Source organism: Harpia harpyja, chromosome 2 (assembly GCF_026419915.1).
Source record: "Harpia harpyja isolate bHarHar1 chromosome 2, bHarHar1 primary haplotype, whole genome shotgun sequence".
NCBI lineage: Eukaryota > Metazoa > Chordata > Aves > Accipitriformes > Accipitridae > Harpia > Harpia harpyja.
The window spans coordinates 5,931,189-5,943,704 of NC_068941.1; the positions used below are offsets into that span (position 1 = coordinate 5,931,189).

Genomic DNA, 12,516 nt, shown 5'->3' on the forward strand with positions numbered 1-12,516 from the left:
TCATCACTAAAGCATGATGGAAAAAGTAGAGGTGTTTCCATGACAGGAAACGACTGCTTGACTAATCCATTCGGGACTTTGCTTCTCTTCCAACAGTCACAAAGACCCAAACTCACTGCACCATCAGTGGGTCATTTGGGCATGATACCACATTTGATAAAATTCTCAGGTAGTGTCTGTTTCCCGGAAGATTCACCTCCAGGTAAAAGGGTGGCCCTGTCTGAACTAGCCTACTGGGAGTGTGTATATGGTCAAGCACTGGAAAAGAAGAAAAAGAAATTACCTACCAGTACCTGGCTTACTTAGAGGTGTGTTGCACATTCTGTATCTACCTACATCCCTGCCTTAAGGTCCTCGTAACGTCTGCCCTTATTCATATTCTCAAAGAAGTTTTTTTCATACAATTATGTATTGTTGTATGGGTTTACAAGTAAGGCATTTCACCTAACATCTGCCTACTGGTTTCTGTCTTTCTGGTCATTTCCAGTGACAAGCTTTTCAAAATTACTGTAACATATATATGTATATGTTTGTGTCTGTGAGAATTATAGGTTATTTCCCTAGACATTAATACTTTTTTTTCTTGGCTGGACAAATCTCATTCTATTTCCTGCCAATATTTCTTATCTTTCTAGATCCTGTCACAACAGCTTCCAATTTAATATCATTTCAGATTAAATTAACATGCCATTTACCCTGCTCCCAGGTCATTAATGATGATGACAATTAAAACTGGACCAATTATTCTCTGGGGCAGTACTCTCATATAGTAAATGAGTTTGGCAGAGGTGGAAGTTTCAGTTTGAAACTTGAAACAACAAATTTTAAATTAAACATCCATTTATTTTATTTGTTGTAGTTGCTAATTATTGATGGACAGCAGCTGAGAACTGACCCATCTACCGTAATGGATGAAGTACAGAAATTTCTAGGAGTCTCTCCTCATTATAATTACTCTGAAGCCCTAACGTGAGTTAATTTAATCATCATTTTCACATGTTCCTACATTTCTAAAATGCCAATTAGTCTGTAAGTAAGCTCACTGCAAAATAAAGCCTCTCATACTTCTTCGAGCTGTCAGTAGGAGGTATTCTTCAATGTCTGCAAAGAACACAATTCAGAGTTAGATTTTCTGTGAATCATCCACTGAGCCACTCAATGTGGAACTTGACTGTTCCAGAAGTAGACCTCTGACAAATGGACAAAGTAAGTGTTGCTTTGTGAGATTTGCATATGAATTTTTGATGAATCAAAAGGAATTTTATTTCCATAAGTGGAACAAGGAATGCTGACATGCATAACCAGAAGGGAAAGAGAATTAGTTTCTCTTTATTTTTGACATTAGCTGCAAGATAGATTCCACGGTTTCAGTCAGGAATGTAATATCCACTCTATATCACAAAGACATACGTACACAAATCCTTTGGATTCTGACATTTAGATTTGGTTGCCCTTAAAATAAGACTGATAACCTTAGGTTCACTCTTTTGAGTCTTCAGTCTAAACTTGGGAGATGCATCCTCCTTACAGTATCTCACAGCCTTTATGCTGCAAAATATTTGTTTCAGGTTCGATTCACATAAAGGTTTCTGGTGTCAGCTCCTGGAAGAAGGAAAAACAAAGTGTCTTGGAAAGAGCAAAGGTAGAAAATACCCTCCTATGGATTCTGAGGTAAACCATTATGCTCACTGGCATTATACAGGGATTCAGTTGCCACATATGGGACACCACACAGGCAAAATCATAAGAAGGGACAGAAGACAAAATCAATTAGATGATAATTATTTAACTACCTTTCCCTACAAATGAAACATTTAAGATAGCTGTGGAGTGCATAGACTTTTTCAGTTCTTTATTTCAAATGTGAAGAATTTAAGTCATTAAAAAAACAACTTTTAAAACGTGGCACCCCTTAGAAAAATAAACTTGGCACCCCTGAAATTCCCTGAAATTCACTGCGAAAACTGTCCCCTCTACCTACGTGACTTAAGCAGCAGAGGCTCCACAGTGCATCATTTTTTCTCAGTCATGATCAGATATGTGTATTTGTGTCTGGTTCCTTGTCTTTGAGAGTATTTAGACCATGACGAGTAATGCAGACTCTCATATAATCCAGTTTTAAGAGATGTTAGGTTCTGTTTCTATGAATTTTATAAATACAAATGCTCAAATGAAGATATTTCCATCAGATCAAATGCTGCAGCCTGTACTCAAGGGCAGTTTAGTCTCCTTTTCTAGCTGTAATTTTACATTTGTTCTGTCCTTTATTCCCATTTCATTTAGCCTGACTAAAATGCAAATAACAACTTACAGTTTGAACAGCAGTAAGTATTAGTGTGGCAAGTAAGTCAGGATTTTTTTCTCACAGTACTTAAATTATAAGTAACTTTACATCAATAGAATCATACTGATATAAAATTATTGGGTGAGAAGGCTTTTGGCCAGAGATAAGACAAGACTGTGTTTGTTTATTGTTGTATTTTTCAACTCTAAATACATCTGAAAATGGGGTTACTAATTGATACATGCCTACATACGAAGATATTTTGGAGGCTTTGGTTTCAATCACACTTCAGTAAATTCAAAGTAACTGCATCAGCTTCAGCGTGATTCTTAATTTACATGACTATCTGAGAGTAGAATCAGATCCTTTGCTTTGACTTCAGTGTTCATTTTGGACAACCTTTGTTTCTCTTGAAATTACCTTTTACAGTTCAGCTCCTAACTGAAGAGCTTGAACTTGCATGCAGTAGATAGCATAAAACAATGTAAATTGCATAAGAGAAAGTAAAGTTTTGACACAGGTAAAACAAACTTTGAAACCTAGACTTCACAGCAACTGCAGTACAGCATTTTATTAAATAAAAATATCTCCTTTTGTATCCATCAGTGCAGGGCTTTTCTGTCAAGCTACTACAGAGATCACAATGTGGAACTGTCAAAACTCCTACACAAATTGGGACAACCCCTGCCATCGTGGCTGAGACAGGAACTACAGAAAGTAAGATAGCATTGAAAAAAGGCTTTTTGAAATCTCTCTTCCACACTTCAGTCATCATACCTAAAGTCTCCAGTAGCTACCAGAAGGTCTTGTAAGATATACCTCTTCAAAAAAGGGTAAAAGATAGAAATTGTTTCCATGTGCTGGCATGTGGATTGTGAAAATACATGTGTTTCTTAGAGCTCTGGTGGGCCAAATCTTTCTCATAAACATTTCTGGGCCTGTGGACTTGTGGACTGCTGTGCACATATGTGGAAGTTATTTGCAACTGGTATAAGCTTCAGAGATACATGACCTGTCCAATTTCACAGTAAATATTTACATTTTTATATATCAGTTTAAAAGTATTGTGTCTCATGTAGGTTTTGTAGCCCATTGTTAGACCGCTGACAGTTTTTCTTACTATTTGATTATTGTCTTGCATAAAATAAGAAAATTTAATGTAGCACAAAATGCCAAGTGTACTGCTGCCTTTGGAATCAGCTTGCTAATACCCAAAGTATATACTAACAAGGGTGAGAGGTACAGTTATCATGTATGATTTAGCTGTGCACAGCAACAAAATACACAGAGCAAAATCTGGAAGCCACAGGCAAAAGCAGTGTAGACCCCCTCCCCCCCCCAAAAAAACCAAACAAAAACCCAACCCAAACATTGCCTGTGATTATAGCCTGTAACAACAAAACCCTTACAATGTGGTAAGGGCCTTTGTCCATAATTACTATGTCTGATTTTGTACTGACTGAAATAGCAAAATACAGAATATAGCCATTATCTGAACAGAAATTTAATTGGACATGTGAAGCACAAAAGTTGCAGTATAATCCTTATGAGCAGTATTATACTTCAACAGTTGTGAACCAAATGGAAGCAGTGCAATGAACAGCCTTTCACTCCTGGCTTCTATGAGCAGCCAGATCCAGATACTGCACTCTGGGCTTACCTTGCTGTGAATCAGGAGTGACTCCACTGAAATGAATGAAAAACTCATAAAGAGCAGAAACAGATCCATACTTAGATTGCCTTAATTTGCACCACTATTTTTTCCTTAATTTATTTGCCTTCAGTCTATACTTTGTGTATTCCAAGATCCTTCAACTTCATCAAAATTGTAGCATCTTTCAGTAACCTTCAGTTTACGTCAGCTGCAAAAGTCTGTAGGGTTTCCAGATGAAAGTACTGGTTCTGGTTCCAGACCTTTTAAATGTATTTGGTATTATATATTAGGAATAAGCATTAGGGGGGGAAAAATAAACACAATGTGCAATCATGGTAGAAAATTACACTCTAATCATGGAAAACACAAATATCCAGCCTTACATTTATGTGATACATTTCAATGATGCATCTTACAATGCATCAGTTTAGATGTGAGATAAAGTCTAATTAATAGTACTTAAAAGTTGAGAAAGAAGATCAATGAAAACTTCAGCTGAGTATGGCCTTAATGCTTCTCCGCTGAACTTTGGCTCTGAGTGTTTCTAAAGGCATGAAGAGGTAGTGAAAACAAAAGAGAACTACAGTACTAAATGCAATGCTTTTTACAGTAGCTTTATAATGTTCTCATAATTTGTTTTAGGGTGAATAGTTAAAAACATGCATCAAATGGTGGAAAAACTTTTTCTGTCTCAGTGCTGTTTTACGACATTTATGTAATCATATAATTTAACTTTCAAGGTAATGGAATGGAAACCAGTCTGTTATTCCCTAAATAGAAAACAGATGTTGAGATCCTTACTGTACCTCTAACTGGTAATCTTTATTATTTATTGATTTTGTCTATGTAATACGTGGTTTTGATAGGCCTGTAAAGAAAAAATCTAGACAAATTTGCTGTATATAACAATATTCTTTACGCAGCACATTTTTGCTGAGGGAATATGCATGATTAATGATGAGGACCTCCTAGAATAGACATTTTTTAAGATGAACATCTTTATTATTTATTAGACAGAATGAGAATTTTTATTTCACTTTAAATATTCACTGTCATATGGATTTGTCCCAAAAGCTGACTTGTCTTAAAATACTTATTTGATAAAAGAAACACTCTGGATTCTGAACATCTGTAAAAGCAAATACTCTGCATGCTATGGGCAGCTTATGCGTCCTGCAAGCATCTATATGGATTTATTACAACTAAATTGAATAACTGGAGAAAATATCTGGGGTTTTCATCCTGGCATGGTTGATTTTACCCTTAATATAACCTGATGTAACATCACTCAAACATTTTTAAAAAATCCACAGTGATCGCATGAAGCTCCTGTTGTGTTCACTGCTGCCTCAGTTACTCCATGTTCTTCAGTGCAGCAATTATAAAATAGAAGAAAATAGGAAAAACCTTGGGCACTATCAAGTGCCTGAAAGTTTCATGGTGAGAGGACCCTCTGCACACAGAGTGCCACCTATGTGCAGGAGGAATGGGCTTCAGCCACATTTATAGTTAATTCTTTGTTTTCAAGAACTCCCTTTCTGACTTCTTTCTCTGGGAAATCAAGGCCTCCACAGAACAAGAATGAGTGGGCAGTCAAGGACAGAGTGGTGATGGGGCCATGCACATTGGTTGCATTGCCCCGCCAGAAATTTTACAACAGACAAAGTGACATGTCTCAGATCTGTGGACTACTTCTGTGAAGTCCTCTCTGAGATGTGGCAAGGAGCCCCCTAAAATTGTTTGTGATCTGGTAAACCAGCCCAACTGCAGTCACCACTGGGAGGATAAACCCCGCACATGCATGGCCATGGCCTTGGGTGAACTAGGCTTGGTTTGGCAGCTACACACAAAGCTAATCCTCCAGGAAGGAGTGCAATGGCAATGATGAGGAACGGCAGGGTGGAGCTCTTGTACCGTCCCAGTGCCCCTCCTAAGGGAGGGAACTGGGAACAAAATGAATGAGTTCCTAGGGATACCTTCAGTGGATTCCTGTGGTAACTTTACCCAAGTCAGTACTATGAACAAAGTAGCTCAAGCTTTTGGTCCTGAAACTGTGCATCTGAAAGGGCGCGATCTTGAATCTGCCGAAATCCAAGCTCCTGTTGAGATCCAGCTGTTAAGCATTAGCATCTTCAGAAAAGGTGCTGCGAGATTAGCTTCTTGTACAGGAGGTGGGCTAATCTCAGACATAAAAGCAATAGAGAAGTAAAGGCAAACTGCTGGTGCTCTTTGTAGTTCTGAATTTCTGATGTTCGCTTATTACTTGTTTATACAAAGATGGTATGAGGCCACTTTTTTTTTTTTTCTCCAGAACTAGTCTATTCAAATATGTTCTTGCATTTAACAGGACACTTTAAGAAACAGAATGACTTTTAATGTGCAGTCAACTTGGTGAAGAATGAGGAGTCTGAGCAAAGCATGCAGACAACAGCTAGATGTGTTATTCCCCAAATCATAGGATGCACATGAGTACAGCTGAGTAAGCAAGTCATCCAACATAAATTATCTGGCAAAGTTTAACCTCTTCTATTCACAGCTTACCTACAATCAGTGTTTGATTTCCAGAAACAGACTGTCAGTATTAACACTCTTAAAAAATACTGATTCATTGCAATGAATTTATATTTGCTAGTCAAAATTCAGAAGTTTTAGTGTGGTTGGTAACACAGCCATGGTTTCTGTTCCCCTGGTAGATAACTGCACAAGCAATTTCTTTAACAAATGCTTGATTATGCGAGCTTCACCTTTATTTTCATAAATACGATTCTGAGATTTGCTTTCTGCAGACATCTGTGCCATTAAAAATCAATGTGTGATTATGAGCAGAAAGTGACCATTGGGGGGGAGTAAACACAGAGCCCGATATGAAATCACTTAATTATTTGAGCAAACATTCCTGAGAATGCTGTGATATTTTCCCAGTTCTACTTGTGCAGAAAGAATTAGTTTCAATGATTTGCAGACTATCTTGTACAGAATATCCTTTTTCATTGCTTAAAAATGTGAAACTTCCTCAGGAAGAAATTAAATAGATATTTCAGTGTTTATAGATGTAATACTTTTGTCATTCACATTGAATGAAAATTGCTGGAAACATTTTTCTCAAAGTTTTTTAAAATAAAAATAGATATTATTCTGATAGTGGCATGGTATCTGAAGTGCAACAATAAACTCTGATAAGAAAATGTAGTGCTGTGTGGAAGTGACTTTTATGTTCACAAAAGTTGTCCTTTTCCAGGTTTGTTAGCAGCTATTGCAGCTTGACGCTGAGCTACAACACAATCCAGGAGCATGGGAACACCATGAAATGTTTTCAGAAATGAAAAATATTGCTTACTCTCCCTGTGAGTGAATATTACTGCTTTATGCAGCTGCTTGTTTTACTGCTTTTGCTTCCTGCTTACTTTTTATTTCTTGTGCCAGAAATTGCTAATGTGCTATAGAAACATTTCCAGAGCTTGCTATTTTTAAGATAACAAGTAGGCTTTATTCAAATTATTTGCCTTGGGGATTCAGTAGTTGTGCCAAAGCATCAGCCTACACAGACATGAGAAAACCTTTCTTAGGAGAAATGTCTAAAGATGATATGAATGTCCAAGGGAAAATTCACTGTTAGCAACAGATTCAGAGCAGAATAGAAAAGTATACTATCTAGCTGGACAAAAGCTACTTAATGTCTTCATAGAGGTGTAGAAAGTAGGAAACCTGTGTTAACAAAATATTCTGTTCATTAGAGAGGAATGATGCAATCTGTAATTCAGAAGCCTAAGCTTCTTTTATAATACCCATCTCTATAATCTCTAAGAATAACAAATGTGGAACAGTAAAGTAATAACAGAAAGGTACTAAGCAAAGGCAAAAGATCCTTGCTACAAATAACACCTGCCTGACCTCTGTCTCCAATTTATCTGCTTTCATTTAATGTTTCTTTTCAGTTCTTCCAATCCCCAAATCCTTAGACCTCAAAGGCAAAAGACACTTTTTTGTCTCTGTGGACCACATGGATGAAGAATGCACAACAGTCAGCATCAAAGCACAAATCACAGGAACAGGAAAGTAATTAACAGCTGAAACCAAGGGCTAGGGAAACCTGAATGGAGGAGGAATTCAGACAAATTAAGGGTGATAGATCTGAAAAGCGTATAGTGAGCTTGAGTCTTCACCACTCTGTTTTCTGTCAGGTTACTTCTTTTTTAATACAATATTTTCCTTCTTCACTTCCCTTTTTCTGTTCTGATCCTCTCTTTCTCTTGAGAAATTCAGATGGGAAAATAAGGCTTACGTACTTTTCATTGCTCAGATGTCTGTCTACCTAGAAGAGCCGTCAATCTAGCAGCACAAGGTCACTATCAGATCTTTTCCAAAAGGTAGGAAACAAAAGTGGCCTAGTTCAACTGTGATATAGGGGCTTGGCTCAGAATTACTGCTTCAAATCCTATAGCCTGTGTTATTCAGGAGCTCAGAGAAATGGGCTCTTTTGCCCCAAAAGAAATCTTACTATTGTCTCCTCAATTATCTCATCAAGACTGTCGGTCCTATTAAGTCTCCCAGTAAAGCTCCTTTCTTCAGCTAAATTCTGAGCCAATGTAAATTGGCTGTACAAAAAAACCAAAACAAACAAACAAACAAATTTGTCCTGTACAAAACAAACCCCAAAACCAGAAAAGCATTTTTTGCATAACTTTTTATACGAACACAGTACATGCGTTTTAGCTATAGAACTGCGTCTGGAAGAAAAACATTATGAACTAAAGGCAGGAGCTAGCTCTTCTATGCACGTGGCAGAGTGGAAATAAAATTCCTGAACACAAACGGTACAAGGTCGGAAGAGCTTAGGTTAAGCTTACAGGACAGGTAGGATTGTAGGGTATGGTAGGACTGTAATTTGTCTCTGCACTTTTGTACAATCCTAGCAGCAGTTTCATTATTCTACAACACTACCCTATAGTCATACATTTGCAGCAGTAGTATTACATCATTGTTGTCTGAAAATGATGAAAAACACCTAATGTGACAGATATGCCTTAAATAATCTCCTATCTTTTCCACAGAAAAAAAGGTAAGAAATGTGGGTGCTATAATGTGAGCCAAAAGGCAGCTTCCTGCCCTACGCTAGTCATCACTTCCAGCTGCTTCTTCACAATCTCCTTAACAATTCAAATACAAAGTCATCCCGCTGTAGCTGATTGAGCCAGAGTTTTGGTCCCCTGGCTGTGTCAATTCACTGGCATCTGGCCTGCAAAAGCCAAAATCGCCTGCCTTCTCTTTCCTGTACACCCACGCGCAGAATAAAAACTCGCCTTTCAGGTGCGGCCTTTGCCAGAGAGCAGCTTTTGTAGCCTGTGCCTGGCCTTTAAAAACTGCCCTTCCTTGCACTGAGGATGACAGCAATAATACTTAAATTAAGCTGCTGCGGTGTAAAAGGGATGGTGATTGGGGGAGGTTTAGGCTTGACATGAGGAAGTATTTCTTTACCGGGCGGGTGGTCACACGCTGGAACAGGCTTCCTAGGGAGGTGGATGTAACGCATACGTACGTGCATACATACATGTATGTCAGTCCGCATACAGAAAGCGGCATCAGCGCCTAGACCGGCTGAAGAGAACAGCTGTGGTTTGGGGAGCAACTGCAGCCCCTTTGCCGTGGATCCCTGAACCCGTTTTCCCCTGGGGATGCTGCTCAGTCGCTTCAGAAAGGCCCGGGGAGCAAAGTAACCGCTTCCAACCCCGTCTGCGGTCAGCCCTCGCCCGCCTTCCCGCCACACCCCGCTCCAGCACCCAACTTCCCTCCGGGGCCGGGCCGTCGCCCTCTGCCCCGCCCTCCGCCCCGCCCCGTGGGTGGGGCCGCCCGCCCCGCCAGCGCCCAGTTCCCGGCGGTGCGCGCGGCGCTGGGCTTCCGAGCTCGTCGGCGTGGGTGCAGCTGACGGTCGTTGGGCGGGCGCGCGGGGCGGCCGTTGGTCCGGCGCGCGGGGCGGCCGTTGGGCGGGGGAGGCGGACCGGGCGCTGGCGCAGGCGTGAGGCAGCGCGGCGCGCTCTTCTCCACAGGCGCGGGTGGGCCCGAGCGGAGCCGCCGCGGGCGGAGGAGCGGAGCGGGGCGAGCAGCAGGTGGGCCCCGTGGCGAAGTGGGGAGCGGGTGGGAGCCGTGCGGCGCCGGGGCCGGTGTGAGGGAGGGAAGATGGCGGCCGCCACGTGGCGGGAGTGGGGATCCATGACTCCATGGGGGCTGCCGCCCGTGGCTGTCTCCCTTCCTAGGCATGGAAGAGCAGTTCCTTGCTAATTGGCAAAACCTTTATCCTCTTGTGGGTATCGGTCGTTGACTGTAGCAAGTAACAGGCCGAGTCGGCCGAGGTGTAGGGCGCCGGGGGATGGGCCCTCTTCCCCCTTTTTTGTGCTTTCTGTTTTGTTTCGTTTTCTGTTTTCGCCTGGTGTTTTTCTCGATGAGCGGTTAGAGCCCCGTTTTTAAACGTGTTCTCTCTTTTTTTTTTTTTTTCCTTTTTTGTTTTTCTTAGGAGCCTAGAACCTGAAAGTACGGAGACGGATCTGTGGCTGTTGAAGATCCTCCCTCCAAAAAGTATGTGACTGGGTATGTGTTACGTAATAAGCTCATAGAAGTGAGGGTTTGGGCGGGAATAATACCGCTTTGGTAATTTATGTTTAGCGGCTAAACTACTGACACTTCTCTGTTGGAATCAAGGTACAGGCTTGGTGTTTTGTGTTTAAGGCATGCTTCGTTTGTTTGTGTGTTTTATTGACAGAAAAATATAACCGAGTGCATCAGGTAGTGTGACTAGGAAGAATTAGCCTTTGGTCTAGATGTATTAGATATGCTAGGAATAGTGGATTATGATAAAACACTCGTTGCCGATACTTTTGCCTGCCAAACTAGAGGCATCTGAATCCACAGATTTCTCAGGAATGTCTGTGCAAGGGGAATGTCTTTTTCAGTAAGCATGTTTATGCTGTAATGAAGTGAGTACTAAGAGTAATCTGCAACTGCAGGAGTGGAGGGAGATGTCAAGTTGATACTAATTGCTTTTGTTTCAGAGCAGTTTACAACTCCTAGGTGAGGGTCATACTGTTCAGTGATGTTTGCTGTCTTGTATGTGTTTCTGGTAGCAATATTAAATTGCCTCAAACTTGTTTTTACAGGGGAAAAACACTCTTGAGTTGTGATGACAGAAGAAGATGGGGCTAAATTCCACATGCAAATATTAGGAGTAGCTGTGACTAGAACTTTTAATTTTTACTTAGGGTAGGGTGGATCTGTCTAATCTTCTGGAATTGATGCCTTTTGCAAGCAATAATATTTCTGGTTATTAAGCAGAGCTGGCAAAAGCTAATTTTAGGCTAGATCTTAATCTCACTTTAGACTTTACAGAAATGAGCTTTTTTCATAAAGTTCAGACTTGGAGCCTAAATGAGATGTTCTGCAGTCCTCCTCTCATCTTTGCAAAGAGGGTCTGGAATGTAGCTTACCAAGCCTAAAATTAACCATGACTGCTTCTATACAAATACAATTAGGATGACTAGCTCATTTTGTGCTGCTTTCAGGGATTTTCTGCTGCTCCTATCTTTGGGCTGTCACCAAGTCTTAAACAATTGTAATAATGCTTTTGGTAGTTTACTGGCTGTGCTGTGCTCTGTCATGTGGCTGGCCATACTGCGGTATTAGTAAATCCGATGACATGTACACCTTCAGTGGTGGCTCTTCTGCTGTTCAAGCGTGTTAGAAAGGTTGTTGCAAGGAGCATACGTGTACTGCATAACCTGAAGGTAAGTTTGTGAAGTCTAGAAAATGAATGTGAAATCTGCAGTTGTAATTTAAGTATATATGCCAATGTAAAGCATTCAAATGTGTTAATAAAGAGACATTGACTTTCACTGCAAGTGTCGCTTCTTCCTTACAAGACTACTGATAACCAAAACTAGACCTGCGTGTGTTCTTTGGAATTCTTGACACATGCCAAATCTGCCTGTTGTGGGGATACAGCTTTTGGTAGCTGGGCCTTAAATTTGGGACTCTCTGGTTTCAGGGCAAAGCAGTGACTGTGGCTGATGCATTGTCTGGGAGCCATTCCAGAAGTCACATGATGTTAATCAGAGGTTACTGCTGCAGGCGAGAAACAGTGACTGTGAATGTAGATGCGTTTTCAATTTCAGTTGCTGAGGGATCTTCTGTTTAATCTGTATTCAAGAAAAATACATGGAGCTCCAGTAGATGGTGAATCATTGCAGAATCGGACAAGATACATGTTTTACTTACAAGTAAATTTACTGTCTTAGCTAATACCAGCCATGCTGGCACAATCTCTTGTGGAATTACCTTCCAGTTAGTAAGGAAATTTTTTGCAAATCATTTCATACTGAAGAGATAGAGGGGAAGGGGGGCTTTGAAAGGACCGGGAAACAAAATCTGTGAAGCCAGAACTGAGATCAGTAGGAGGTGCAAATACTGCGGAGTACTTGGCAACAGCGGGGGGGGGGGGGGGGGGGGGGGCGGCGGAATTGTGGACTTTAATTACAGCATGGATTAGATCTGAGGAAATTGCTTCCGATGGTCGTTAGTCACACTTTGGAAT

The 12,516-nt window shown here is 40.7% G+C and overlaps 1 protein-coding gene, 1 long non-coding RNA gene and 1 other non-coding gene across 7 annotated transcripts in view; all 3 read left to right on the forward strand.

Annotated features, from left to right (window-relative positions):
- LOC128153979 (bifunctional heparan sulfate N-deacetylase/N-sulfotransferase 3) overlaps positions 1-7,127 on the forward strand; it is a 538,027-nt gene extending 530,900 nt beyond the window's left edge. For all 3 annotated transcript variants that reach the window (XM_052813981.1, XM_052813977.1, XM_052813987.1), the window contains 3 exons: positions 860-969; positions 1,569-1,671; positions 2,891-7,127. In XM_052813981.1, the coding sequence (XP_052669941.1) occupies positions 860-969; positions 1,569-1,671; positions 2,891-3,010 (333 nt within the window). In that variant the 3' untranslated portion in view covers positions 3,011-7,127. The remainder of the gene's footprint in view (positions 1-859; positions 970-1,568; positions 1,672-2,890) is intronic.
- Positions 7,128-9,803: 2,676 nt separating this feature from the next.
- Positions 9,804-12,516, forward strand: part of LOC128154043 (uncharacterized) — a 48,942-nt gene continuing 46,229 nt past the window's right edge. Inside the window, exons 1-3 of one of the 3 annotated variants that reach the window (XR_008239220.1) lie at positions 9,804-10,042; positions 10,447-10,520; positions 11,087-11,818. This is a non-coding gene — a long non-coding RNA (uncharacterized LOC128154043). Of the gene's footprint in view, positions 10,043-10,446; positions 10,521-11,086; positions 11,819-12,516 lie in introns of those variants that run through there. The other 2 variants (XR_008239221.1, XR_008239222.1) reach the window with 2 other exon arrangements.
- LOC128139106 (small nucleolar RNA SNORA24) lies at positions 10,142-10,272 on the forward strand. The gene has a single exon (XR_008234222.1). It is a non-coding gene; the product is annotated as a small nucleolar RNA SNORA24 (small nucleolar RNA).